This window comes from Lithobates pipiens, unplaced genomic scaffold, assembly GCF_037356315.1.
Source record: "Lithobates pipiens isolate NorthernLeopardFrog02 unplaced genomic scaffold, aLitPip1_a1.2 Scaffold_8, whole genome shotgun sequence".
In the NCBI taxonomy this organism is placed as follows: Eukaryota; Metazoa; Chordata; class Amphibia; order Anura; family Ranidae; genus Lithobates; species Lithobates pipiens.
The window spans coordinates 502136439-502163389 of NW_027507903.1; the positions used below are offsets into that span (position 1 = coordinate 502136439).

Genomic DNA, 26951 nt, shown 5'->3' on the forward strand with positions numbered 1-26951 from the left:
ATGGGCTCCAGCAGACTTTTTTTCCTAAAAGTCAGACGAACCTAGAAATAAAATATGTTTCAAATCTTTCCGACGGACTCGAGTCTGGTCTAAAAATCTGTTCATATGTATGCTAGTCCGATGGACGAAAACCGACACTAGGGCATCTATTGGCTATTAGCTATGAACTTCCTTATTCTAGTCCGGTATTATGTCATCACGTTCAAATCTGTCAGACTTTGGTGTGCATGTGTGTGGCCAAGTCTGTTCATTCAGAAAGTCCATCGGGAAGACCGTCGGACCTAGTCTGTAGAAAAGTCCGGTCGTGTGTATGCGGCATAATAGTTGTTCTTTGGACAGACTCTCCCACCAGAGCTGTGGATCTCTGCAGCTCCTCTAGAGTTACTATGGGCCTCTTGGCTTGCTCTCTGATTAATGCTCTCTTTGCCCGGCCTGTCAGTTTAGGTGGACGGCCATGTCTTGGTAGGTTTGTAGTTGTGCCATACTCTTTCCATTTTCAGATGATGGATTGAACAATGCTCCATGAGATGTTCAAGCTTGGGATATTTTTTTATAACCTAATCCTGCTTTAAACTTCTCCACAACTTTATACCTGACCTGTCTGGTGTGTTGTTTGGCCTTCAATATGTTGTTTGTTCACTAAGGTGCTCTGATAGGTCTCTGAGGGCTTCACAGAACAGCTGTATTTATACTGAAATTAAATTACACACATGTGGACTCTATTTACTAATTAGGCGATTTCTGAAGGCAATTGGTTCCACTAGATTTTAGTTAGGAGTATCAGAGTAAAAGGCGCTGAATACAAATGCATGCCACACTTTTCAGATCTTTTATTTGTAAAAAATGTTGAAAAACATTCATCATTTTCCTTCCACTTCACAATTATGTGCCACTTTGTGTTGGTCTATCACATAAAATCTCAATAAAATACATTTACGTTTTTGGTTGTAACATGACAAAATGTGGGAAATTTCAAGGGGTATGAATACTTTTTCAAGGTACTGTAGATGTATAGCTTAATGATAAGACATCTTTCATATTTTCTGTTTTGAGACTGTAAAACCTTACAACCCCCAGATCCCAGGGCACAGCCTCTGACCTCTGACCTTATGAGTCCCATCATCTAGCTCCTCGTGAAGAAGATCCGGATTCCTCTCTACATGTAAGTTCCAGCGATCCAGCTGTACTATGGAGCCATCTTCCACATGGCAGAGGATTTTGGATACAGGTTCATCTGTGTAACCCTAATCAGGAAGAAGATAAAGAGTGTGAAGGATTGCCAAACCTAAAGCCTTAGATACTGTACACACCAACACAGTATAAAAACAGACACATATGTACATTTTTAAAACATTTTTACATCATTCATTTATTTGCTTTTCACTTAACTTGTAGGAGTCAAGAGGAAGCAAGCAAAGCAGTTAGGCCAGATATCTTAGCTTAGCCCAGACTCCAGTTTCTTTCGCAAGATAATAAAGTGTTATCAAGGACAACAAAAGCAATTTTCCTGGTATTTTTAAGGTAACTCAATATTGATCATGTTGTAATTAGGATCAACATTTTATTCAAAACACATACAAAAATTTGTTTTATATAAAATAGGCTGACATTCACTTAAACCAGCACCTTACTATAAGCACCTCTGCATAACCCCATATTCCCAATATTGTATAACAGAGATCTTGGTGTAGCTTGATGGCAGGGTTGGCTTGCCATGTATCGTAAATACTTCTCCAGGAACCTAGAAGGGTGCTTAATTTAGGTTATAATAGAGTTAGAGCCAGCCAAAATGAAAACCTTTTTGGTCAGTTGACTTTTGTGCACATGTGCTGAAGTCACATAGCCACAAGGGACTCAGAGATACGCCACTGCCTCCATTGTATCTGTCCCTCAATATATTTACTGATGTAAAGGGAGGGATTTCGATATGCTCTCTGAATATAATTGGTTACCCATGTATGGATGCTTTCTACTTCAATCCTCTGTCCTAAAAGTATAATCCCAGACATGAATCCCAGATCCCAAAATGTAAAGCTGTGGGCATAGCCCTTATTTAGAAGTTTTTTCCTCTCAGACATTGGAGCTGTGTCCGATGTTTTCCACTGGGATCTAAAATGCTACCTTCAAGCAATCAATCTTTACTGGATACTGCCCACGCATAATTTTCTGGCTCTAATTACACACAACGCAAGAAAGTGTGAAATGTCACCATTTTTGCAGGAATTTCAGGAAAGCAAAAACTAAGCCTTATTTCTTATAATTTTTCTATGAGTAAGACCGCGTACACACGACCGGAATTTCCGTCAGAAAAGGTCAGACGGAATCATTTCATCAGATATTCCGATCGTGTGTGGGCTTCATCAGACTTTTTTTTTCAAAAATTCTGACAGACCTAATAATAGAACATGTTTTAAATCTTTCCAACGGAATCAATTCCTACCGGGAAAACCGTTCGTCTGTATGCTATTCCGACGGCCCAAAAACGACGCAAGGGCAGCTATAGGCTACTGGCTATTGAACTTCCTTTATCTAGTCCCGTTGTACGTCATTGCGTTCTAAATAAACAGACTTTGATGTGATCGCGTGTAGGCAAGTCCGTTTCAGCAGAACTCCGTCGGAAAGACCTTCAGAGTTTATTCTCACGGAAAAAACGGTCCTGTGTATGTGGCATTAGACTAGAAATCCTGAGAAGAAAGTTAATTTCTGCTGCTTGCACCCACAATATCATACTAGCCGGCAAAGGACCAATTCTACTATGGGTGACAATTTTTCTTCCAGTGTGTTGCTTTTTTTTGCTAATTTTCCTTCATGACCAATCACGTACTTACCCCTCCCCAGTTAAGTGTTCGAGCAAGGTCATTGCCAGTACCAAGAGGCAAAACAGCAACTGGAGGTTGAGGGTTCATCTGTAGTTCATCCAAGACAGAAAGGATCCAGCCTACCTGTTACAGAAGGAAAATTGTATTATTATCAGACCTAGACAGGTGTCAGACACATCACAATGGACTGTTTGTCCAATTCTAAAATGAGAAAAGTAAAAAAAATAAAAAAAATTAGGAGCTTTTTTATATTGCTAAATATTCTGATTAAAATGATCATAAAGCCTGGTGAGTGTAAGAAAGGTGAAGATAGAGATCATTGGGGGAGAATTACTAAAACCGGACCACTCAGAATCTGGTGCAGCTGCTGTGCATGGTAGCTTCTAACTTCAGTTTGTTAAATTAAGCTTTGACAATCAAACCTGGAAGCTGATTGTTTTCTATATCATAAAAAATGATAAATGTGGTGCCAACAAAAACCTTAATCAACATATATAGCATGAAATAATTTTAAAAAAATGGCAAAATAAAAAATGCAGCTGCCCCTTTAAGTGGTAAGACCACTCTAAAAACTGTGAAATTAGCAAAAGTAGAGATCTTGTGGTAGAGGGTTCCCCAACCATGTCTCTCCAGATACCTCTCTCTCATAAAGTATCACAGAAAACACCCAGAGAAAGTGATAAAAAGTAGTGTTTTAATGTAAATTTACCAGTACAAAAAAGTGACAAAATGTGAACTTACATTTAATGGTGCTAAAGTCAACACCAATATCAACAGGCTTCAGAAATTTACTGATGACGTATTGAGGCTCCGCCATCATTGACGTCACTTCCAGTTTGTACTCCGCTCAACTTCCAGCCATTGGAACGCAAGCCAGCTCATAGCGAGCGGCTGGGAATACACTGAATTCTGTTTATGTTGGTGCTGATTATAGCACCGTTAAATGTGCATTTTGTCACTTTTCTCAGCTCTGATTATTCTTGAGCCTAAAGTAGCTATCTGTGCCCATGCATCCGGGTGCAGTGTTATAGTGAATTTTATAAATTGCTACAGATATTGAATGCTTACCGTCCCATCACCACCACAGGCAAGAATACGTATATTTGGCACTTTTCTATACAATTCTAGCCTGAAACATCAAAATTGAAAATAAGGTGTTTTTTTAGTATGTCAAATGAAAAGACAGGATGCTTAAAATGAAACGGCCATATAAAATGCTAGAGATTTAGGCAACATCTGTAAAGTGTGCTAACATAGTGAAGAAATCATAGTATGTCCCAGACTCCTCCTCGCAGTCTCTCCAGCTCCTGCTAGGAGTGGGGAGAGGATGAGTAAAATACAGCAATTATCTGGCTGATATAGCCTAAGGACACCACAGGTCAACCTGTTTTCAACAAGCAAGTTTACAGTACACATGGTCAGAAATTCCGACATAAAAGGTCTGATCATGATTATGGATTACGGATTATGTTGTCTGAAAATGTGATCGTGTGTGGGCTCTATCTGACTTTTTCCTTTGGAATTTCCGACAGAAAAAGTTTGAGAGCCGGATCTAAAATTTTCCGACAACAAAATCGAATCTGACTTTTTCCGATCGTGTGTAGAGAATTCCGACGGACAAAGTGCCACTCATGATCAGAATAAATTACGAGACAAAAGCTATTGGCTGCTGGCCTCTTTATAGTCCCATTGTACGTGATTTACGTCACTTCGTTCTGAACGATAGGATTTTCCGACAACTTGCAACACAAGTTTTGGCCAAAATCTGTCTAGAAAAATCTGACCGATTTTGTGGTTGAAATGCCCGACCGTGTGTACAGGGCATTATGCTCTACACACTTGATTTTTATATTGCCAACATTGTTTCCATAATTTTCATAAATTTTATTTTTGAATAATATATAGACTTTTTTTTTTTACATACTGTATGTTTAATTATTAATACATATACATATATATATATATATATATATATATATATATATATATATATACACGTTTTTAATATTGTGTAACTGTATTATTTAATGAACCCTTCAGGGATTGCAAAATTAAAATTTTGTTGTATGTTTTATATAATGACAGTAAAGTCTTAATTTTATTACTAAATTATGACAAATAATAATTTAAAGAAGTGATAAAGCCCTGCTCAGCACAAGTTTACAATAACATATGATGGAGCCAAAGGGGTACTTACGCTTCTCTAGGCCCCTCCTGAGAGAGGTCAAAGACTTGCCGTGGATTTAAATACCACATGAACATCTGCATCACTTTTGTACCCTAGAGAAACATACAACGATGGTACAGCCAGCAAGGCAGAGAACCAAGGACAGAAATCAAATTAATAGTAACTATATCTAGTAAAGAATAAAAAGAGTTAAACATGTTTCATATGAGCCATCTTTACCTGGTTTCCTCCACTTTTTGGGTTAACGAAGACCAGCAATGGTTTCATGAGGGGCGAAGAGATGGGTTTTATAACAAAGGCCCGGCCTTTAATATCCTGTATAGCAGAGGAGAGAGTTTAGGTTTACTAACAACTAACAACTAGTTATAAGTTAACCCTCACCTTCTAAAAATCCATATAATTTAAAATAGAAATAAAAGGGAAAACATTTGTGTATAGATATTAAAAAAAATTCTAAAACTTTTTTCCCTTTTTTATAAGTGATCACATTCCCTCTGTTGTCAGCTGAATAACAGCTGGGGGAGGAGAAACAGCAGTACACTAAGCTTCTCAGTGAAAGGCCGTGCAGGACAAGTCTGATCAGTGGAGCAGAGCAGGCTGAGTTCCCAGCACAGCTAAAGAACTAACCATGGTGTGTTGTCCTGCCTAGTGTGGTCAGTTTTTATTAGGAAAGCCGAATGACTGGCAAAAAAAACATGGATTTCACACAAAAGAAGCAATACAAAGAGAACAGGATCCTTTTTCATACAGGGTTAGTTTACCTAAATGATTTTAAGTCTTCATATAAAAGGGTTTCTTATTTCCTACTGAGGACCATGGGAGTTAGATTTCTGTGTCTGAGAATCCAGGTCAGGAGGGAGATGGATGTTCTCTTTTGGGTTTTTATTTTGTTTATCAACATAAGAAAAATCCCAGCATGGCCGGTGACACCTAAGACTTTACAGTGTACACAAACACAATGACAGGGAATGTTCACAGTGGAAATCACTAAGAGATATAACTTTTTGGTGAACTATCCATTCTCTTCAATTAATGACTAGCTGGTAAGGCACTAACTGAATCCAGTTAGCTCTGTATAACTTAAATTGTTATGCAGTTTTTTGATAGAGTAGATGTCATGGCTGGCTTAGCCCTTCCTTCTCTGAGCTGGCCGCTCAGCTGTCAGCTAATTGCCAGCTCTCTTCTCTCTCCACAGTTACCAGCTGTTCCTGATCATGCTCGTCTGACCTGCCTACTTAAAGCCTTCCAGCTCACTTCACCTCTGCCTTCGCTTTGGTCACATCACTAGAAACCATCTCCTGTGGTTTGTTTAAAGACTGGCTTGAAGACATCTGTTCTGGCTCCTTATCCTGCTTGCTGTTGCTCTTCTTGGATCCCTGACTTCTGGCCTGGCTGATTACCCGATCTGGTTACTGGACTCTGACTATGCTTGACTACGCTTTTTCTATTTACCTTTTTATGTTTATTAATAAACAAGTGTGATTTAATTGTACTTCTGTCTCAATCTGATTCATGGTTTTATGACAGTAGAGAAGGGTTATACCTTTTTAGTTTTTTTTTCTGTGGTCTGTGCCCATATTGGAGAAATTTGCCTCTCTATTTGCCCAAGTGACTATTGGCACCGAGACAATAAGTAAGGGGAAATCCAAATATTCTGAGTTGTCATCACAGCGTCATAGCAATAGCTGAAGGAAAATTATCTAATGGGAGCCTATTGCAACTCTCCAAGATAGTAATTCTGTTCACTTTGGAGAGATATCCTCTCATTTCCTGTTGTATCTCCAAGACAGGACATGAAGGGAAATCTCCCCAGCTGGGCACATAACTTGATATAAAAAAAAACTTGATAGTGGCATAGACCCTTTAGTAATCAATCGAAAATAAAATAAAACGGTATACACTTTAATCATGCTACTACTGCCATCTAGTAAAAAAAAAAAAAAAAACAGACAGTAAATTTGCAGCACAATTTATGGCCCGTGATGCAGAAAACAGGCATGGGCAGCCAGTGCGCCTTTTGTAGGTCTAGAATTAAATGGTTATTAGAAACTGCAGATCACAAGCAAAATGCAGACAGCCAGAGTGGATGTTTGCTTTGTGATCCCGGCCACAGCTATATTTTCCTGTAAATGTTCCTGTATTTACATTTGCGAGCCTTCCTCTTCCCTTCACAATGGAGAAGATGAAGCACAATGGGATTGGAGAGATTTTAAAATTCCACTGACCAATGATTTGGGGATCTTTTTAAAGGGTGTGTGCGTGTGTGATTAAAGTGCAATTGATTACCAATGAAAGGGGGATGGGTTAAGATACCACTGATGACCACTATTGGTGGGAAGGAAGGATTTTGTTGGTGGGAAGGAAGGATTTTGTTGTTACTACTTGGTTTCAGTGAGTGACTTTTGACCACCCTAATACCATCATTTTTCTTCATTACCAAAAAATGATGGCAAAAATTAGACATCTTAAAGTGTCTACTTTGTAAAATGGGTCATTTTGTGGGTGTTTGCTCTATCCTGGCATTTGTATTTGATATTTTATAACAGAAAGTAAGGAATACATGGTTCTTTTAATGTTTTGGTCTTTCTTCCTTTATATAGAAGGTAAAAAAAAAAAAAAATTCTAAATGTATTATATAGTAAGTGATATTTTTCAACTTCTTTTAACAGACCATGCTGTCCATAGAAAGTGGTAGTTAGGAGATTGGGACTAACCATTTAACACTGAGATGGGTGCTTTGCATGATCAGCTTTTATAAGCCCTATCCCAAAAGGAAAAAAACAAAAACTGTTGCTCTACTGTAACTGCTTAAAAGCGCTAGCTGGAGTTCGGCTTTAATTTTCTGTTAGTCAAGTCTATCTACATCTGCTAATATATCTAGCACTACCCTCTACCTAAGCTGAGAATGCTGCTACCCAATGGTGTCTCCATTGCTCCTCCATCCATCCAGAATAGTCATCCTAAGATGGTCAGATCACCAGGTGAAAATAAAGGTGATCCCCCTATAGGAAAATAAGCCATTAAAAAAAAAACTAAATGCAGTGGACCACACTTCAGTATTGGTTTAGGCAAAATGAAAATTAAACCTCCTGCTTTGGACCCCTCTGTGCAGTGAAAAGGGTGTCCAACTTGCATCTCCCCTCTTGTATTAGGAATGCTATATTAATGTTTAAAGCCAAACTGAACATTTAGTTTCATTCAGCTGAATAAATTGTGTAACAGAAATCTGCAGAGAAACTACTCCTTTCACATCCTTCTCTGTTGGCCAGCTTGATGGCCAAGAGATCTTGGCCAAGTTGGACGAAGCGAGATGGCCAAGAGACAGAGATTAGGTTGTCAGCTTGTTGACATTGAACAGGCTTTTCTATTCAGGCTGTGGTCTCTTTACAAAACAAACTATAATGCTGCGTACACACGACGGACTTTCCCGCAGAATAGATCCGACAGAATCATTCCATCGGATAATCCGATCGTGTGTGGGATAGTTCGATCATTTTTCTTTAAAAAAATTCAGACAGACCTAGAAATAGAACAGGTTTCAAATCTGTCCGACGGACTCAATCCCCATCTGTATGCTGGTCCGACGGACCAAATACGACGCAAGGGCAGCTATTGGCTTTTGATGCAACTAGAATACCTTTAGTTGATTTAAACTGAAAGCTTATGTAGTGCTACATTTAGTTGAGGTTTGTGTTACTTGGTAGACAAATGAGAACCAATATAGTATTGTAAAATTCAGATTTGTCTATGCATTGATGCATAAACAAATAACAAGCATAAAAATTTAAAATAACTTAATTGCAAGTCTAAAAAAATGTATTTATGTATTTATTTGTTTTTACCTCAAAGCCTTTTTTGCTGGCTTTCCTCTTAAATGACGTCCTTTTCTTCCGCCTACTGGAGTTTTTGGAGTTGACCTGCAAAATTAGACATGAAACATGGATATCATACAATCAACCTGACATTATTGTTGAATTCTTACCTCTGTCCTCTTATGTACAGCTTTTAAAACTTTTTTAAGTGTACAAATATACTGTATGAGGTGTATAGACACATACCAACCCGGAGGCACAGTGAGTCTAATTAGATGCAGGGACTTTGGCTGACATACTGTGTTGTGCTTTCCAGTTCTTCAATCACTGAAGAGACATTGGTAGCACAAGACTACCCTGCAACGTGTAAAAACAGAGATTGAAGTGCACCTGTAATTATTTACTCAATGACTATAAAGGCTATGAAGGGCTTTCAGCTCCTGTGGCTTCATAATACTTTTTTTCTTTAGGTTTGGGTTATTACCCCCAAGTCCAACCAAATCTAACAAGGAGGCCTCATTATTGTTCCCCCATGATAATTTGGCCACATGAGCCCTTTTACTACATCAAAAAATCATTACCTTTGGGGGCTCCTGCTCCTGCCCTTACCTGTCACAGCACCATGATTATTGGTATAGTACAGGTGTTTTAATATAAGTAATTAGGTCCCATAAACACTTGGGCTGCTAACAATTAGGTGCAGGAGACCCAGTGGGAGTTCCAGGTGATAAACGGTGGGCAGAAGCCCCCTGAAAGCAATGAGAGGCGAACAGCTCCTGCAGCTATTCACAGCTGCTTGCAACGATCGAGCAACGATTACCTGGGAATGATCGGCCCGAGAGGCAAAATCTCTGTCCAGAGCCAATCATTTACAGGTAACCGCTGCTTTGGCCATTATATGTCAGTGGCCACGAATAGCTATGGCAGCTGTCAGCCTCCCATTGCTTTCAATGGGACTTTTGCCCACAGGTAATCGCTGGAAACCCCTGCTAGGTCTCCCAAATCTAATCCCAATCTAACAGCCCAATTAGCAAGTGTGAATGAGGCCTAGGAGAGCTTTTACAAAAACTAGTGCATAGGAAAAATAAGGCTGTTGCATACTAAACGATCCTGCTGTCCTAAATCTGCAAGTTTAATTGGTTGCCTTCCTGAAGTTTTGTAAGTCAGACTATGCTTACACAAAGTTTATATGAAAATAAATGGCAATACAAAACACATAAGATAGCCTTTTCCTGTGCTAAACTGATTGATGAAGGAAAATATATGGAGACAAATTATTTTCTTGTGCTTCGTAGAGCTCCCCTTTTTTTTTTGCAAGCATGTAAGTAACAATGTAATAATATTGGTTCTCAGTACACACAATTACTGCCTTTTCTGTGTGTGACAGGTACACTTTAACTTGATATTTCAACATAAGGTCCACTAAACTGGAAATGCAAATGAGCTGATCCAATGATGGAAAATGTAACCTCCCTGAGAAGTTTGAACAAAAAAACATATGGCTACAGCAAAATTTGGATTTGTTCATTGATTACATTTGTTTTTGGAGTAAAGTCAAAACTTCTACTGTGCACCCATAGGTCTCCACTTCTGAGCAGTCAGTGCAACTACTTAAAGCTGAAGTTTAATCTGCTCATATTTTGCCTTCCCTGGTTTCTCCCTCCACCATCATCAGCACGCTGAAAGGAAATTAAATAAGCAGCTTTTGTTGAACCTATGATCTTATATCTCCTCTGTTACATTTTTTGTGTTGTTTGTTTACAAGTTTGTGATTGTTGGAACTCGGGAGTAGTTCTGTTCTATAAAATGTCACATGAAAATAAAATTCAACTTCTTAAACTCTTGTAATTTTTTTCCAGGCTTTGTGCTGCTGTTCTTTTTCCACTAGGTGGCGCTGCACTACAACTAATAAGAAGCAGCATGTTTTATGTGCAGCATGTAGCATGTATGAGTTAGGTGACTATAAGCAGCTAATGTTATTTGGAAAGCACTAGAAATTACCAAATATATGAAGGTTCATCAGTTTTACCTTAATCTGAGTTCTCGGTAACTCACTGCTGTATAACAAGAGGGCACCTCACATGGTCACTATAACAAGAGGCCAGAGGGCACCTCATATGGTCACTATAACAAGAGGCCAGAGGGCACCTCATATGGTCACTAGCTGTGCACTTCTTTAAACCTGAGAATTTTGACCTCTGCATTTCTGCACTCTCAGCCAATCAGCTTCTGAGGGCTTTATTTCCTATTCTGCAGATCATTGTTGGAACTTTGAAAAATGTATAATAGAGTAACTGTAAAGAAAACCACATTCCAAAATTCCCGGAGCATGTCAATTTATCAAGTCTTCCTTATTAAAGTCTCTTAAATCAATCCCCCAATTCCTATAAATGGCATGTTTGCTTACAGGTCATTCTTTTGACTTAAAAAAAAATGTGGCATTTTGTCAGCAGGCTTTTTATAGTTGCATTTTGCTGCTTATTCTCAAACGCAAGTCTATGGGTGGATTATTAAAGAAGCAGTATAAAACCCCAAAAATGTAATATATTGCAGTTTACCAATCCTTAGATGTGGTGGCTGCACTCGTTTTCCTTTTTGAGGTTTTGTTCCCTCCTTTTTCACCTGGTGATCTGGCCAGTAACATGTCTCCTGTATTAGAGTGCTCCCACTCTGAATGAAGGAGCACAGGGGGCACCTTTGGATAACAGCATTATCAGTCTGGTTGGGTTAGCTGTACTGGCAGATTTTAAAGAGAAGTTTGGCATTAAAAACAAAAAAAATCATACTCACCTAGATGGATGCAGCTAACCCAGCTGTCCCTCTCCACCTCTAAGACCAGGAAAGGAGTGATCAAAGACCACAGATCACTCACTTAGCGGTCTTCAGCCTGCAGGGATCCGGCAACTCTCAGGAATGTCACTGAAGTGCTGGTCGGCGTCTTTAGCCTGCTGTCGGATGAAATGCACTCCTGTGATTCATAGGAGAAGTAGGGCCAAAATAGCTTTGGCTATAATTCTCCTTTAAATACTCTAAAAAAATGAAAATGAACTCTGGCTAATACTTGATAATCAGTTACAGCAACAGTTGTTTTCCCTTTTGTAATAAAGGCTTTAAATAACTAAATAAAAGTTTATTTTAAACACCTCTGCTATTGTTAATGGATTGTCTCATCTCTGTAATGGCAACAAAGTTTGTTCTGTTCAAAAACAACAGACTTACTGGCCAGATTATCAGATGGCAATAGAAGAAAGAAAGCCTAAAAAGAAAAACAAATGCAGCTATCACATCTAATGCCGCGTACACATGACCGGACTTTTCGACGGACTAGGTCCAACGGTCTTACCGACTGACTTTCCGAACTAACGGACTTGGCCACACACAAGCACACCAAAGTGCGAAGGATTTGAACGCGATGACGTACGACCGGACTAGAATAAGGAAGTTCATAGCCTGTAGCCAATAGCTTTCCTAGCGTCGGTTTTCGTCCGTCGGACTAGCATACAGACGAATGGATTTTTCGACCGGACTCGAGTTCTAAATCTAAAGTCCGTCTGATTTTTAGACAGCAAAAGTCCGATGAAGCCCACACACGATCGATTTGTCCGGCGGATTTGTTCCGTCGCACCTTTGCTGTCGAAAAGTTTGGTCGTGTGTTTACGGCATAAGAATTGGTGAACTGCAATATATTAAATGTTTGCTTTTGGGTTTAATACTGCTTTTACATAGATTATTAACATGTTCACTTTACATACCCAATCACTTGAAGGGGAATCTTTTCCCCCGACAATATATCAAGCAAGGAGAATGGACAAAGTGTAATTAGACTAAGTGGTTATTGTCTTAGGTGACAAAATGGTCACCTCCACATTAAGGGAGACCAGGGAAGACTAAAGAAGGAATTCTCCACACGATGTTACCATTTCCATCTAGATTAGCTACAAGGGATATAACACTAATTAGAAGACGTCACATTGCATCAGCCAGTATTCTGGGTTCAGCATTCCTTCAGTGTCGGTAACCAAGAAGTATCATACAGAATTACAAAACCACCACATGCACACAGCCCATATACAAGAATATTCAGTGACACAGACATGCAGGATTAATAAACTCCAACCATCACACGCACATCCAAGTACTGCTCTAGAAGGCACCATGCCATACTGTATTTGTCACTTTAAAGTGTAGGTATCTCTTTATGTTTGGCATCATTCCTCACTGTTTGAAACTCCTGGAATGTTTCTGGGCAGTAACATCACTTCCCGACAATGCCAAGCCACTACCTAGAAATTTGCTGCAATGCTGCCAGCCTGTCATTTGCATTCCTCCAGCTGGCTGTTAGACTTCCTGTTAGGTCTATCGGATAGGCAGCCCAACCACCACCTAAGACAAAAGCAAATCAATGACAAAGGCAAATCTTTAAAGCTGAGCTTTGCCTATAAGCTATAAGAGCCTATAAGAACCTATAAGAGCCTATAAGGGCCCTCCTGTCCCTTCTGTATTGAACTGTACTGTAATTGTGCTGTCCCCTCTCTACGTTGTAAAGCGCTGCGTAAACTGTTGGCGCTATATAATTTGTGTATAATAATAATAAGCTCATCTGCCTTTACATATCTAGATCTATTCATTGCGTGGAGCTGTTTGGTTTACTACAGATTTAATTTAAGGGGGCCGTAGAACACAACTACGTAGAAGTATATCTTATATACACTAATCACTACGCTTAGGGGGTTATTTACGAAAGGCAAATCCACTTTTCACTGCAAGTGCACTTGGAAGTGCAGTCGCTCTAAATCTGAGGGGTAGATCTGAAATGAGTGGAAGCTCTGCTGATTTTATCATCCAATAATGTGCAAGCTAAAATGCTGTTTTTTATTTTCCTTGCATGTCCTCCTCGGATCTACAGTGACTTTACTTTCAAGTGCACTTGCAGTGCAAAGTGGATTTTCCCTTAGTAAATAACCCCCTTAGTTTAGAACAGATGTAGAGGCTAAGGGGGTTATTTACTAAAGGAAAATCCACTTTGCATTGCAAGTGCACTTGGAAGTAAAGTTGCTGTAGTTCCAAGGGGGACATGCAAGGAAAATAAAAAACAGCATTTTAGCTTGCACATGATTGGATGATAAAATCAGCAGAGCTTCCACTCATTTCAGATCTACACCTTAGATTTAGAGCGACTGCAATTCCAAGTGCACTTTCAGTGCAAAGTGGATTTGCCTTTTGTAAATAACCCCTTAATTGTTAGCTGTCATAGGAATTAAAGGGAATTTACTAAAAGGGTTCAAAGGAAAGACAGTCAATGTAAAACAAGAGGTTTTGTAGTGAGTACAACAATGAGTCTTGAACCTTCGCCACCTGGTGGTCGGTAAATGTAGCTCAGGCCACACTTTCATCGGGAGTGCTTAAATGGATTGTCAGCACATTGAGCCTGTGCCTGAACTAATGCTAGCCCATACACTAAACATAAAATCGTTCTAATGAACTTTTGCAAAACAGAAAAGAGCTCATGTCTACCCTCATGTAGTGATGAACTTTCCAAAGATAAATCGTTCAATGGACAGAAATGAATCGGTTTATCGTTTGGGTTGTTCACATAGATGGGACGTGACAAAATATATTTGACCTTTCCACTTCCCTTCTCGTGTATTCCTGCTGGGTGGAGGAACAAGCATTAGCTAAGGATAGATCCTCTTTTGCTTCTTCGTTACTATATGCCCTGCTAGATCAATGTCGTTTTTATTTTTTTGGTGTGTAGAGGAAAGGTCATTGAGTCAGAATTGTTTGTTTTAATGAAGTATTTTACTTCCAGCTTACTGTTTTCTTGCACATGCACATTCAAAAATCGAACAATTTTTACTGCTCGTGATACACACAAACTCGTCATTCAATTTTTCAGCTTGGAAAATATGAAAACGATTATCATTTTTCACCCACTAATTATTCAAAAATAGAACAAATGTAATAATTGATAGAATTTCGTACGATTTAGTGTATGGCTAGCATTAGGCTCTGTCTGGTCAGTTTATATGTGGCAGTGCCAATGTAACAGAGGTTCTAACCCTCTACCCTTCTTTCAAATCCTACAGAACTGTTTTGGCTCTGTGAGGATCAAGGTATAAGAAACCAAGATGGTTGACAGTATGTTTCACTAAATGCTTATCTCGTCTGTTTTATTCTCAGTATCTTAAAGACACATCATCCTTAAGCCCGGATGGGTGCAGTCACGTACACATAAGAGGAAACCATGTCTTAAGGGTCATCTGCCACATCAACTCTAAAAGCAGAAGACACTTAGAAATTGCCTTTTATGGAAATTGTTGTTTTGTTTCAACATTTCTAACGCCTGTCTTTTGAGTGTATAAAAGAGCTGTGTTAATAAAGAACCTCAGAGTTGGGTGCGACCTTCTGAGCAGATATACTGAGAACTTCTTTCCGTGTCTCCTTGCTTAGATAAGAACTCTAATAACAATTGGGAAACGGTAACATAACTTGATGAATAGGTGACTTGCAGTAGTCACACCTAACATTTTGGCGCCCGAACAGGGACATCGCTAAAGAAACTACAAGAGGCGAACGAACATAAGGACGGAACGAAGAGGTCGGGCACATCAGGAACCACAGACAAAACCTGCGCAGGTAAGAAAAGCTTTATTTTCTTATAAACTCTGTGCTTCTTAGATTTGTGCCCACCCGATCTGTCTGTATTGTTCTTCAGGTAATACCAACCTCTGTAGTAAGCGAGTCTTGAATTTAATATTTGACTTATGTTACCGTTGTTTCTTGTCTGTCTCCTTGTCATCTGTCTGTTGTGACTGAGATAAGCCCTGTTTGTATGGTGTGAATTGAAACATATATCATCCCAATGAGTAACGGAATGCGCCCTTAACTCGTAAGAGTACTTTGGGGGTCCGACACTTAAGTTTGATATACGCTTTTTGATTCATGAGCCTAAAAACGGGTTGAAAGTATAAGTCCTGACTGCCTCAATAAAGCAGGAATAAGAAACGATTGCTGAGAAATTCCATGTTAAAGGGAAGGGAATAAGGTCTCCACAAAGTCCCGGAGATCTAGTCATATGTGTTTGGCCACCTACAAGTGATGATTGTGATTATTGTTTCTGTTGTATTAGTAGTCGCATTTATTATCTGGTTGGGGTGTAAAAGTAGTTCGGTTTCAGAATAAGTACCCCAGACAAAGTTTTAGTATTTTGGCACCCTAGGAGGAGAAGGCAACGAGACACTTAGTAAGTGATCCAAACGCCACCTAGGCAGGACTGTCAAAATGGGCCAGACACATGGTAAACCCCAGGAGGAATCTCAGAAATGTTATGCTGTTAAAGACATAATTACTATGTTGTATGGGAAGGACAAGGCACAGGGCACGAATAGGGTTCTCAAGAAATTTGGAATGGATGGAGAAAATGGGCTAAGTGTAGAAGGTTGGGAGAATATAAAGAGAGACAGACAGGGAGAGGTCCTGCAGAACAGATGGGTATCACAAATACAATGTTTAATTAAGGTTTCCAACAGGGCTAAAGAGGAGGGATGGAAGTATTGTCATGAACAGGGTTGATGGGACATGAAGGTCCGACGCAAGAGTCTCCCTTCTGCTCCCGAGGATGGAGTAAAAACGGAAGGTACTCCACCTCCTTATACCACTACCACACCGGGTAACGAAAGACCAAAACTTTATCCTTCCTTAAGAGGAAGAGGATGGGTATGCCGAGTATGCGGTACCCAGAATACAGACTGGGCACAGGAATGTGTACATTGCGGAGCTCAAAGACCAGAGCCCGTAGCTCCAGTCCACAGTCGGACTAGGGTAATACAAGTAAATAATCCAAATGCGGGTCAAGCAGGACAGCCACCTACAGTGACTCAACAAGTCGTTCTGAGGACATGGACACCTTGGTCGGCTGACACTCTTATGGCATTAATACAGAATGCTCCTGATCCCGTAGCAAAACCTGCCGCATTCTGTAGATTCGTGACACAATTACTAGACACACATGAAGCAGCTTGGCAAGATGGGGAAGATTTGTGTAGACATAAAATGACACTGACGATGTTTAATCAATTTATGAATGAAATTGCTCCACATAGACCACAAGGGGATCCAGCGGCAAATCCACCAGGAATCCACCCCCGTCATATAGACTCTAGACCCCTGTTTATTAATCAGTTACGAGAATTTTGCCAAGGGAAACAGCAGGAAAGGGGTTCGACAGCGCCCATAAAACAGGCCCCAGGTCAGACTGTTACAGAATTTTACCTCAACATGGAAAGCATGATGGCTGACGAAGGTCTAGATTTAGCCTTACCCGTCACCATTAGGGCTTTCAATCGACAGTTTATGGAAGGACTAGTACCCCAAATAGGTGACAAACTGAAGGCATGTACTCCCGAATGGAGAGCCATACGGGACAGAGGAACATTGTTGCAGAAGGCACAAGGCATAGAGGCTGATTTAGCAGAAACTAAACCCAGAAGGACACCGGGAGTTAACACTGTTGCCCGGGTCAATGAAGGAGGGAATTCCTCCCGTAAACCTCTTACCTGTTATTACAGCAACAAGGTGGGACATATAAAAAGAAACTGTAGGAAAAGAATAAAAGACGAACAGGAAGGAAACACGGACAGAGACACGAGGGACAACAGACAGAGGCGTACCAACGATAGGGACGATCCGACCGCATGACTTGCCCCAGTCCTAGCTGAATCAGAGAATAAAATGCTCCACATGTTGATGAAGGTGGAAGGTAAACATATTCCTTGTTTAGTTGACACGGGAGCATCACGCAGCTTATTATCTGATTCAGTAGTCCCTCCACACATGACATCCCGTGACACCATACCCATAAGTGGTTATGACGGTCTTTTGTCCGATGCCCCACTGACTAAACCTTTAAAAGTAAAAATAGGGAATCACATGTTTTTGTCACGCTTTTTGATTTCCAGAGGAGCCCCTACTAATTTATTAGGAGCAGATATTCTTCAGAAAATAGGAGCAAACATTACTTATCATCCAGATGGTATGGTCACCCTAGCAATAGGAGATGACCCAGAGGGTATAGAAATCTGTAATAAAATACAATGTTTGGAAGAAGAGCCAGAACCGTCCAATACACCCTCGCCGGAAATAGATCAAATTCTGTCTAGCCTTCCGGAAGGGCTATGGGAAACACATCCAGCAGACGTTGGGCTTCTGCCCATACCCCCGGTTACTCTACAGCTGATTCCAGGAGCAGTTCTCCCACAGCAGAAACAGTACCCACTCAGTGCGCCCCAGGAAGCAGCTATAGAACTACAAGTGGAGGCTCTACTCAAAAGTGGAGCATTAAAAGAAATACAGTCACCAGCCAATACCCCATTGTATCCAGTCAAGAAAAAGACATTGGGGGATGGCCCAGTAAAGTATAGAATGGTACAAGACCTAAGGGCGGTAAACAAAATATTGGCCCCAATAACGCCACTAGTACCAAACCCGCATACTTTACTTTCAGAAGTACCATCAGATAGCTCCTCATTTACTGTTATAGACTTGGCTAATGCTTTCTTTTCTGTACCCCTGGCGGAGGAATGTCAACCGTGGTTTGCGTTCCGTCTCAAAAACCGCCAGTTGACCTGGACACGCCTACCGCAAGGGATGGCGCATTCGCCGACTCTATACTCGCAAGCCCTACAGACAGTGTTGGGGGAATGGCAACCACCTGACACTTGTGTATTGTTGCAATATGTAGATGACCTATTGTTATGTTGTCCGGATAACGATACTTGTTTAAAAGCCACTCTATCATTGTTACAATTCCTGGCTGAAAAAGGGTGCAAAGTGAATAGAACTAAGTTACAGGTATGCCAGAAAAAGGTTGTCTTTTTAGGCCACTGTATATCCCAGGGTATTCGACACCTCACTGAAGAACGAGTCCAGGCCATAAGACAAATGAATGTCCCACGTAACTTTAAGCAACTTCGTATGTTTCTGGGAATAGTGTCATATTGTAGACAATGGATACCACATGCCAGTTCTCTGATGCAGCCATTATATGATTGCTTGAAAATAGTACCCTATGTACTCACAGAAGCAGGTCATAAGTCTTTTAGCACCTTAAGAAAGTTACTAATTTCGGCACCTGCAATCGGGATCCCTGACTATACCAAAACATTTCATTTGCACATTGCTGAAATCACGGGACACGCAACAGGGGTGTTGACACAACAACACATCAAACAAAGGCCGGTAGCATACTTCTCAGCGGCTCTCGATCCTATCTCTAGAGGATCACCGTCCTGTGTACGAGCAGTCGCAGCAGTGTCAATTATCATTGACAAATCCTCAGAAATTGTCTTAGACAATCCTGTAGTGGTACATACCACACATGACATACACGCCATCTTGTCACAAGTTCAGCCAAAACACATATCAATGGCGAGGCAGCTGCGTCTGCAATGCACCTTGCTCCTACCTCCCAATGTTACCTTCCAGCGATGCACTTCCTTTAACTTAGCACAACTTTTACCCTTACAGACAGATTTGACAGGGGGGAGTAATGGTGAAGGCACAGCACAAGAAACTCAGGATTCTGACACACTTTCATTTCATGACATAACATCTGATGAACACGATTGTTTTCAACTTATGGAACAAGAGACCACGGGGTTCCCACATGTCACAGACACACCCATTGCAAATGCAGAACACACACTGTACATAGATGGTAGTAGATTTGCCGATGACAAAGGTAAATATCACACAGGTTATGCTGTGGTAACGGACACACAGGTAATTGAGGCAAAGTCACTACCAGCACACATGTCTGCACAAGAAGCGGAACTAACAGCTTTAGAAAAAGCCTTAGAACACTTAGAGGGACAAGAAGGGAACGTTTACACTGATTCTGCATACGCCTACGGTGTGGCACATGATTATGGCCACATATGGAAAGCTAGAGGTTACCTTACAGCAGCAGGCACACCTGTTAAACATGGTGAAGGAATCAAAAGAGTCCTGAACAATCTTCAAAAAGTTAGAAGAGTAGCCATTATGAAGATAGCGGCACACACGAGCGCAAAAACAACTGAGGCAAAAGGAAACGCATTTGCAGATTTAGCTGCAAAGAAGGCAGCTCTAGGGGAAGTAAGCCCTGAGACCTTAGCCACGGTACAGGTGAGTATGCCCGAAACCACATGGCAGCAGCTGATCGAACTACAGGAACAAGCAGGGACTACTGAGAAGGACCGTTGGGTTAAGGAGGGAGCTGCACCAGGCCTTGACAATGTATGGAGAGAGGGAGACAAAATATGTCTACCCGCCTCTCTATACCCCGCAATGGCAGCGGCTGTCCACTTGCCCACTCATGTCAGCTCCAATTCTATGTATAGGATTGTAAGCCAAGGATGGCTAGCCCCTGGATTCAGTAGTACTGCAAGGAACTACTGTGCTGCATGCCAAATCTGTCTGTTAAATAACCCAGGACAGAGAGTGAAAACCCCACGTAAACATCAGGTCCGGGCCCAGTATCCCTTTCAGAGACTGCAAATTGACTATATCCAAATGCCTAAGAGCGGCCCATTTGAATTTTGTCTCGTGTGCATCGACTTATTTTCAGGCTGGCCCGAAAGTTATCCAGTGAAATCAGCTACAGCAAAAGCCACAGCCAAGAAACTGATCACTGAGTTAATACCTAGGTTTGGTCTTCCTGAAACCATAGAATCAGATAGGGGAACACACTTTACAGGAGAAATCATGCAGAATGTAATGGCTATGTTAGGGGTTCAACAAAGTTTCCACACCCCTTACCACCCACAGAGTTCAGGATCAGTAGAAAGAGTAAATGGGACAATAAAGTTAAAAATACAAAAAGCTATGCAGGAGTTAAATAAACCATGGCCTGAATGCCTACCCTTAGCTTTGTTCTCTATAAGGTACACTCCAACAGGGAAGACAGGCTTGTCTCCATATGAAATACTTTTTGGAAGTGTACCCAGATTAGGTTTATATTTTCCTCAAAGTATGCAATTGCAATGTGATAGTTTAACTACATATGTGATACAATTGCAACAGCGTCTAACTAAAATCCACAAGAGTGTGTATTCTTCTCTTCCAGACCCTAATTCTGTCACAGGTACACACGACTTACAACCGGGAGACTATGTGTATGTAAAGAAACATACCAGGAAGACACTGGAACCGAGGTTCGAGGGTCCTTTCCAGGTGCTATTGACTACAGCAACCTCAGTGAAATTGGAAGGGAAATCTACCTGGATCCACGCTTCACACTGTAAAAAGGAGCCAGTTGGCAAATGACAACATGTATCTTTTTATTCTTTTTGTTTCAGTAATCCTGACCAATAGTTTGGTTACCTCACAGAATGAAATTCACAAGGACGAAGGATTTTCTAAAAAAATGTTATTACTGAAGTTTAAATATGCTTATGCTCGGAAGTCAGGATATGAGAAATGTTGGATTTGCAGTAAATTACACCCCAGTACAGCAAAAATACCACTGATGGCAGTTCCTATAAATTATACTGATCTTGCTAACAGTAGCATTAACATAACTGGAACAAATACCAGCAAGACAGTAATGTTTAAATCAAATGGTCTCGCCTTTCCCCCTGCCTGGTGTTTCAACTTAGGGAACACAACGGGAGGAAATAGAGAATGCTAAGACAGCAAGTTTAATTTGTCCATTGTCGTATTAAATGGAAGCTTCTACCCCAGTAATACCAGCACACACCAGACATTATCTGACTTCCTCACTAACATTGTGGATAATAATGTTAGGTGGTTAGTATCCAACTTATCCCTCTATGGATACACCTCTCGTTATAGAAATAATATCAGTTCAAGATCAGTAGCTCTAGGAAACAATATATACATCTGTTGTGGGGATAAGTGTTATACCTGGATACCTAGAAGGGCTCAGGGATGGTGCTACCTCGCAAGTTTGGTACCAGTAATGGGAGTAGTGGGTGATGAACGAGGTGATCACCTACTAGAAGCTAGTATGCACCCCAGATATCCCCTCAGACATCGTAGCAAGAGAGAAATATTCTTAGAGCAGGACATGGCATGGGCTTGGTTCCCGTCCTGGACAGGATGGGGTATAGACTTAATGAAGCGACTAAATAACTATACTGGAATAATTAATGATATTTTGGAGAAAAACTCTGATGACATTACTAAGTTAAATCTAGAGACCAGAGCCATCACAAAACAAATAGAATTGCATGAGTTAGCGATTGAAAGTATGAGTGCAGCATTAACAGGACTCTGTGAGGCTACAGAAGACTATGAATGTTGTACTTGGATACATAACACCAGCATCGAGATACCCGACTATTATGACATCATTGCACGACACCGCACGGAAGTAAAGGATCTACAGGAGAAGGCCCGTAATATTGGCCGTGACTGGGATCCGTTTGGTGGAACTTTTAGCTTCTCAGGGTTATTCTCTTGGCTTAAGAAGGCAGCGATGACAATTATAGTGGTGCTTTTATTTGTATTTCTTCTTTATGCGTGCTTTAAACTGCTCATGTGCTTTTGCAAGAAAGCCAAGGTAAATGCTGTAGAAAAGATGGAACTTTTGTAAGTTGGATGGATTTGGTTCCTTGACATCACCCATCTTTCAGAAAAGCCACTCTTCCTGAATTTTAGATGTTGGTACTATCCAGGGGGATGGGTGTATACCCCTCTGACAACTCGCAGTCAGGGAGAGTACTTTGGACATAGGCCAACTAGAACTTGTTCAGGTGGACCCAGGGTAAGAGGGAAGGGTGATGTCAAAGGGGGAAATTGTGAGGATCAAGGTATAAGAAACCAAGATGGTTGACAGTATGTTTCACTAAATGCTTATCTCGTCTGTTTTATTCTCAGTATCTTAAAGACACATCATCCTTAAGCCCGGATGGGTGCAGTCACGTACACATAAGAGGAAACCATGTCTTAAGGGTCATCTGCCACATCAACTCTAAAAGCAGAAGACACTTAGAAATTGCCTTTTATGGAAATTGTTGTTTTGTTTCAACATTTCTAACGCCTGTCTTTTGAGTGTATAAAAGAGCTGTGTTAATAAAGAACCTCAGAGTTGGGTGCGACCTTCTGAGCAGATATACTGAGAACTTCTTTCCGTGTCTCCTTGCTTAGATAAGAACTCTAATAACAATTGGGAAACGGTAACATAACTTGATGAATAGGTGACTTGCAGTAGTCACACCTAACAGCTCTATTTGGGGTTTTATGATGTAGGAAAAACCACAAAACCTTTGACAGCACCCTAGACTCTGACAATTCGCCACATTCTGGTTTTACTGTACTATCATCCAGCAAGAAACGCCAGCGCCTCTGAAAGAATAATAGTGATCAGAATTAGGCACTATGGCCCGAGTGATCAGCACTGAGACTGACAGAGGAACATGACAATTAGCAGCAGGAGAGCTCTTGTCATTAATCTCATGTAATAAAACATTCCCTGGACAGTGCCATTAAGCACTTATAATTGCCAGTCACTGTAGTGCCAGGGGGTGGAAATGTGTTTCCCTTGTGTCAGGTGCCCACACACGCTCCAATCTGATTTTAAGATTTTGTTTTGATCTATTTTTTTTAAGCTATCCCTTCAAAAAGAATCTTTTGGACATAGTTGTTTTTTTTTTTTATTTAACTAGAAGATGAAGATGTATGGTACCAGAAAAAAAATTGAGTGATGGAGGCAGTAAATCAACAGCACTTGAATAAACACACAACAAAGGCCTACAGCCATGGCACTGGATCTTCTCCCACTTCTATTCAAGTATTCAAGCAAAAGCGTGACACAATGCACAGCAAGTAGGCCATGTGACAGTGGATGACCCCATTGGCCTGAGTGATAACGGTCCAAACAGTATATAAATGCCTGCATGCAGTCATTATTTCCAAACTCACAAAGGACGTGGAGCGGCCAGGAGGAGGGAGCCACACAATCTTCCACTGTACTTACTACATCCAAACAAGCCAGGGATGTTAAGGAAAAGGGAGTACCCACAATGCAACAGTGACAAGGCCACATCACCGGGAAAGAGAAGGTGCTGCTGGGTTAGTCCCTAGAGGGATCATGCGACTGCTGTGACACTCAGATCATACATACGGGTGCTGTCCTGGGCATTGTCAGGGCAGATGGGCCGACAGTAGGTAGAGAGACCCTCACAGACAAAGAGTGACATGCAGTTACCTGAGGTTTCTTCACCTTAATGATCCAGCTAGGAGGGATGATGACAGCAGCATGGGCGCCCAAAGAGCATGGTTCTTCTATGTGATGGAGCAGAAAACACGTCACCTTGTTGTGAAACTAAAGGAGAAAAACAGGAGTAAGTACAACAATCAATACAAATTGGCTTTCAAATTAACTACCTCCAGCTTCACTGTAATACTGCTTATATTACTTTATTACACATGGCAAATTGTACTCAGTGGGGTTGATTTACTAAAACTGGAGAGTGCAAAATCTGGTGCAGTTGTGTATGGTAGCCAATCAGCTTCTAATTGCAGCTTGTTCAATGAAAGGGTTGTAAACTCTAGTTTTTTGTGTTTTTAAAATAACAAACATGTCATACTTACCTCCACTGTGCAGTTCCTTTTGCACAGAGTGGCCCCGAACATCCTCTACTGAGGTCCTTCAGCGGTGATGGTAGCTTCTCCCTGCATCAAGTGTCCACGTTGGAGAAGGCTCTCCTACAGTGGACACCCGTGCGGGCGCACACTCCCGAGTACTGCATCTGTGTCCATTCACACAGAATGCAGGACTCGGCCCCGCCCCCGACGCCGCATCATTGGATTTGACTGACAGCAGCAAGAACCAATGGCTGCAATGCTTTTAATCTATCCAATCAGGACACAAGACACCAGCTAGAGCTGGTGTGCTCGTTCCTGGACGAAAGATGGCAGCTTTCAGGTAAGTAAAACGGGGGAACTTGGGTGCTGCAGCACTACAAAAGGTTTTTCACCTTAATGCATGGAATACATTAAGGTAAAAAAACATGAGGGTTTACAATCCCTTTAAGCTTTGATTAAAAAAAAGATGAAAGCTGATGGGTTTCTTTGCAGATATACACCAGATTTTGCACTCCAGCTTTAGTAAATCAATCCCACTGTGTCCCCATTTGAAACATTTCCCACTACGTCCTGTCCCTAGGATCACACAGGAAGTGAGAGCAAATGTCATAAAGTGCCCGTTGATTGGCAATTTAGGTCTGAACACTGCATTCTGGAAGGATGTGTTTTTCTGCACCCTATCTGAAAGCAGCTAGTATTTACAGAGGCTCCATCTGAATAACTTAGTGGCAGAGAAACATGGGAAAGGTGAGTATAGGGAAGTGGGGAGTTGGGCTGCTATGAGACTCCCTCACTTTGCCTTGAAAAAGTAAAGTGACAGATTCTTTTTGAAGCTGAATTTTAGGCAGATGCAAACAGATTAAATACCCAAATCAGCCTCTTGCACGGCCCTGTAAAGCAGAGCTCAGACTGGGCGAGGGAGAAGCAGTACAGGAAGGAAGCCAGTTAATGTGCTACCAAGGGGGGCACATAGATAAGAGGAGATGCAAGGGGACAGAAATATAAGCTCATCAATCTGCTGCTTCTTCTTTTAATGTCCAGTCACAGGCTGGGGAGATTTAAGACCTGAAAAATCAGGCCTCCTGCACTGCCAAACAGGACTGTGTTGTGTGGCAAAGCTGTGTAAATCTTGGAACTGGATGGACAGAAATGCAAATCTATTGGCAGGTAAACCAGCTCCCCTCTAAGTATTTCATCTGTGTGTTCAGCTTTAAACAAAAACAGGGCAAAATCTTTTCACAGAAGCCACATAAGCCAGCAGGAATAAAGTGTTGGCATAATGAGGAGGAACATCTTTGTACATATTTGTACAGAAAGTGGCAGCCCTCGTATTCTATATATAGAGGGAGGAGGTGCACTGTGACTTTGCACAATGTTTTTTCTCAGTAATTACAACACACAAGGGCTGTGTGGGTATTCAGTGGGTTTTCTATGAGTAATAGCTGACTGGGGAACAGAGTGAGACTATCATTACACGGCATGGCCCATGTTAATTCCAGGTTACAGTTATCGCTCCCTCTGAGCAGCGTCTGGAAGACAGATGCTTTAAGTGCGTTCTTTTCTTGTACAGACACAATACTAATAATTCCGGCGGAAGTGTTTTTATACCTTTCCTAGGCTAACTCCAACTACTTCTGTTGTTTATAGGATAAAGCGGAACTCCGGGATAAGCCAAGATTGTCTAAATACAAAAGGCATGTGTATTCCTATTCTAATCTCAGTGTGCTTTGTGTATTTATTCCAGACCTATACAGTAATGCAGTGTGAAAGTTTCCCTCTGTGCAGGAACTTCCTGTAATAAAGACCAGTCACTGCTGCTCTCTCTCCTTGTGCAGGGTGACTGGTCTTGTCCCTGCCCATCCTCTAGTTAGCCTGCAGTGGGTGGGGCCTGTTGAGTCCCTCCCACAGCTCTGCTCTCTGCACAGGCTATGACTCAGGGATATGCAATTAGCGGACCTCCAGCTGTTGCAGAACTACAATTCCCATGAGGCATAGCAAGACTCTGACAGCCACAAGCATGACACCCAGAGGCAGAGGCATGATGGGACTTGTAGTTTTGCAACAGCTGGAGGTCCACTAATTGCATATCCCTGCTTGGTACAGCACAGTGATGATGCCACTACTACTTTTACAAGGTAATATCTGGTTTTGCAAAGTTATTTTGGTGCACATAAAAAAGATGTATAACTTTTGTGGCTTTTGAGGAATACATTTAAAATTTGTATGCCTGTAGTTTACTATTATATTGGAACTTTAGGCAAACAGAATAAAAATCCTTTAGTCCAGATGTGTATTCATTTAGACATCATTGTATGTATTTTTAAATACTGCTATCACAACTGTCTGGGATATTATTTGAGATATACCTTTATCTCACCTTCCCACAACCCCAATACAGCAGCAATCATTCAGAATGCGAAGATTAACTATGTAATATAATGAGGATCTAATGCATGGTGCAAAGCTGCCAATTATACAGTGGGAGCTAGTGGGTTTATTTGGGGGGTGGCAAACAATCCACTCGCTGTAGAGTCAGTGATCTGT

General features: G+C 41.0%; 1 protein-coding gene across 14 annotated transcripts in view; it reads right to left on the reverse strand.

Moving 5' to 3' along the window:
* DGKI (diacylglycerol kinase iota) overlaps positions 1-26951 on the reverse strand; it is a 542650-nt gene that overhangs the window by 226023 nt on the left and 289676 nt on the right. For 13 of the 14 annotated variants that reach the window (XM_077469233.1, XM_077469236.1, XM_077469234.1 and 10 more), the window contains 7 exons: positions 24028-24144; positions 8850-8924; positions 5227-5322; positions 5017-5099; positions 3888-3948; positions 2829-2942; positions 1107-1244 (listed from right to left, as the gene is read on the reverse strand). In XM_077469233.1, coding sequence (XP_077325359.1) covers positions 1107-1244; positions 2829-2942; positions 3888-3948; positions 5017-5099; positions 5227-5322; positions 8850-8924; positions 24028-24144 — 684 coding nt within the window. The remainder of the gene's footprint in view (positions 1-1106; positions 1245-2828; positions 2943-3887; positions 3949-5016; positions 5100-5226; positions 5323-8849; positions 8925-24027; positions 24145-26951) is intronic. The other variant, XM_077469225.1, reaches the window with a different exon arrangement.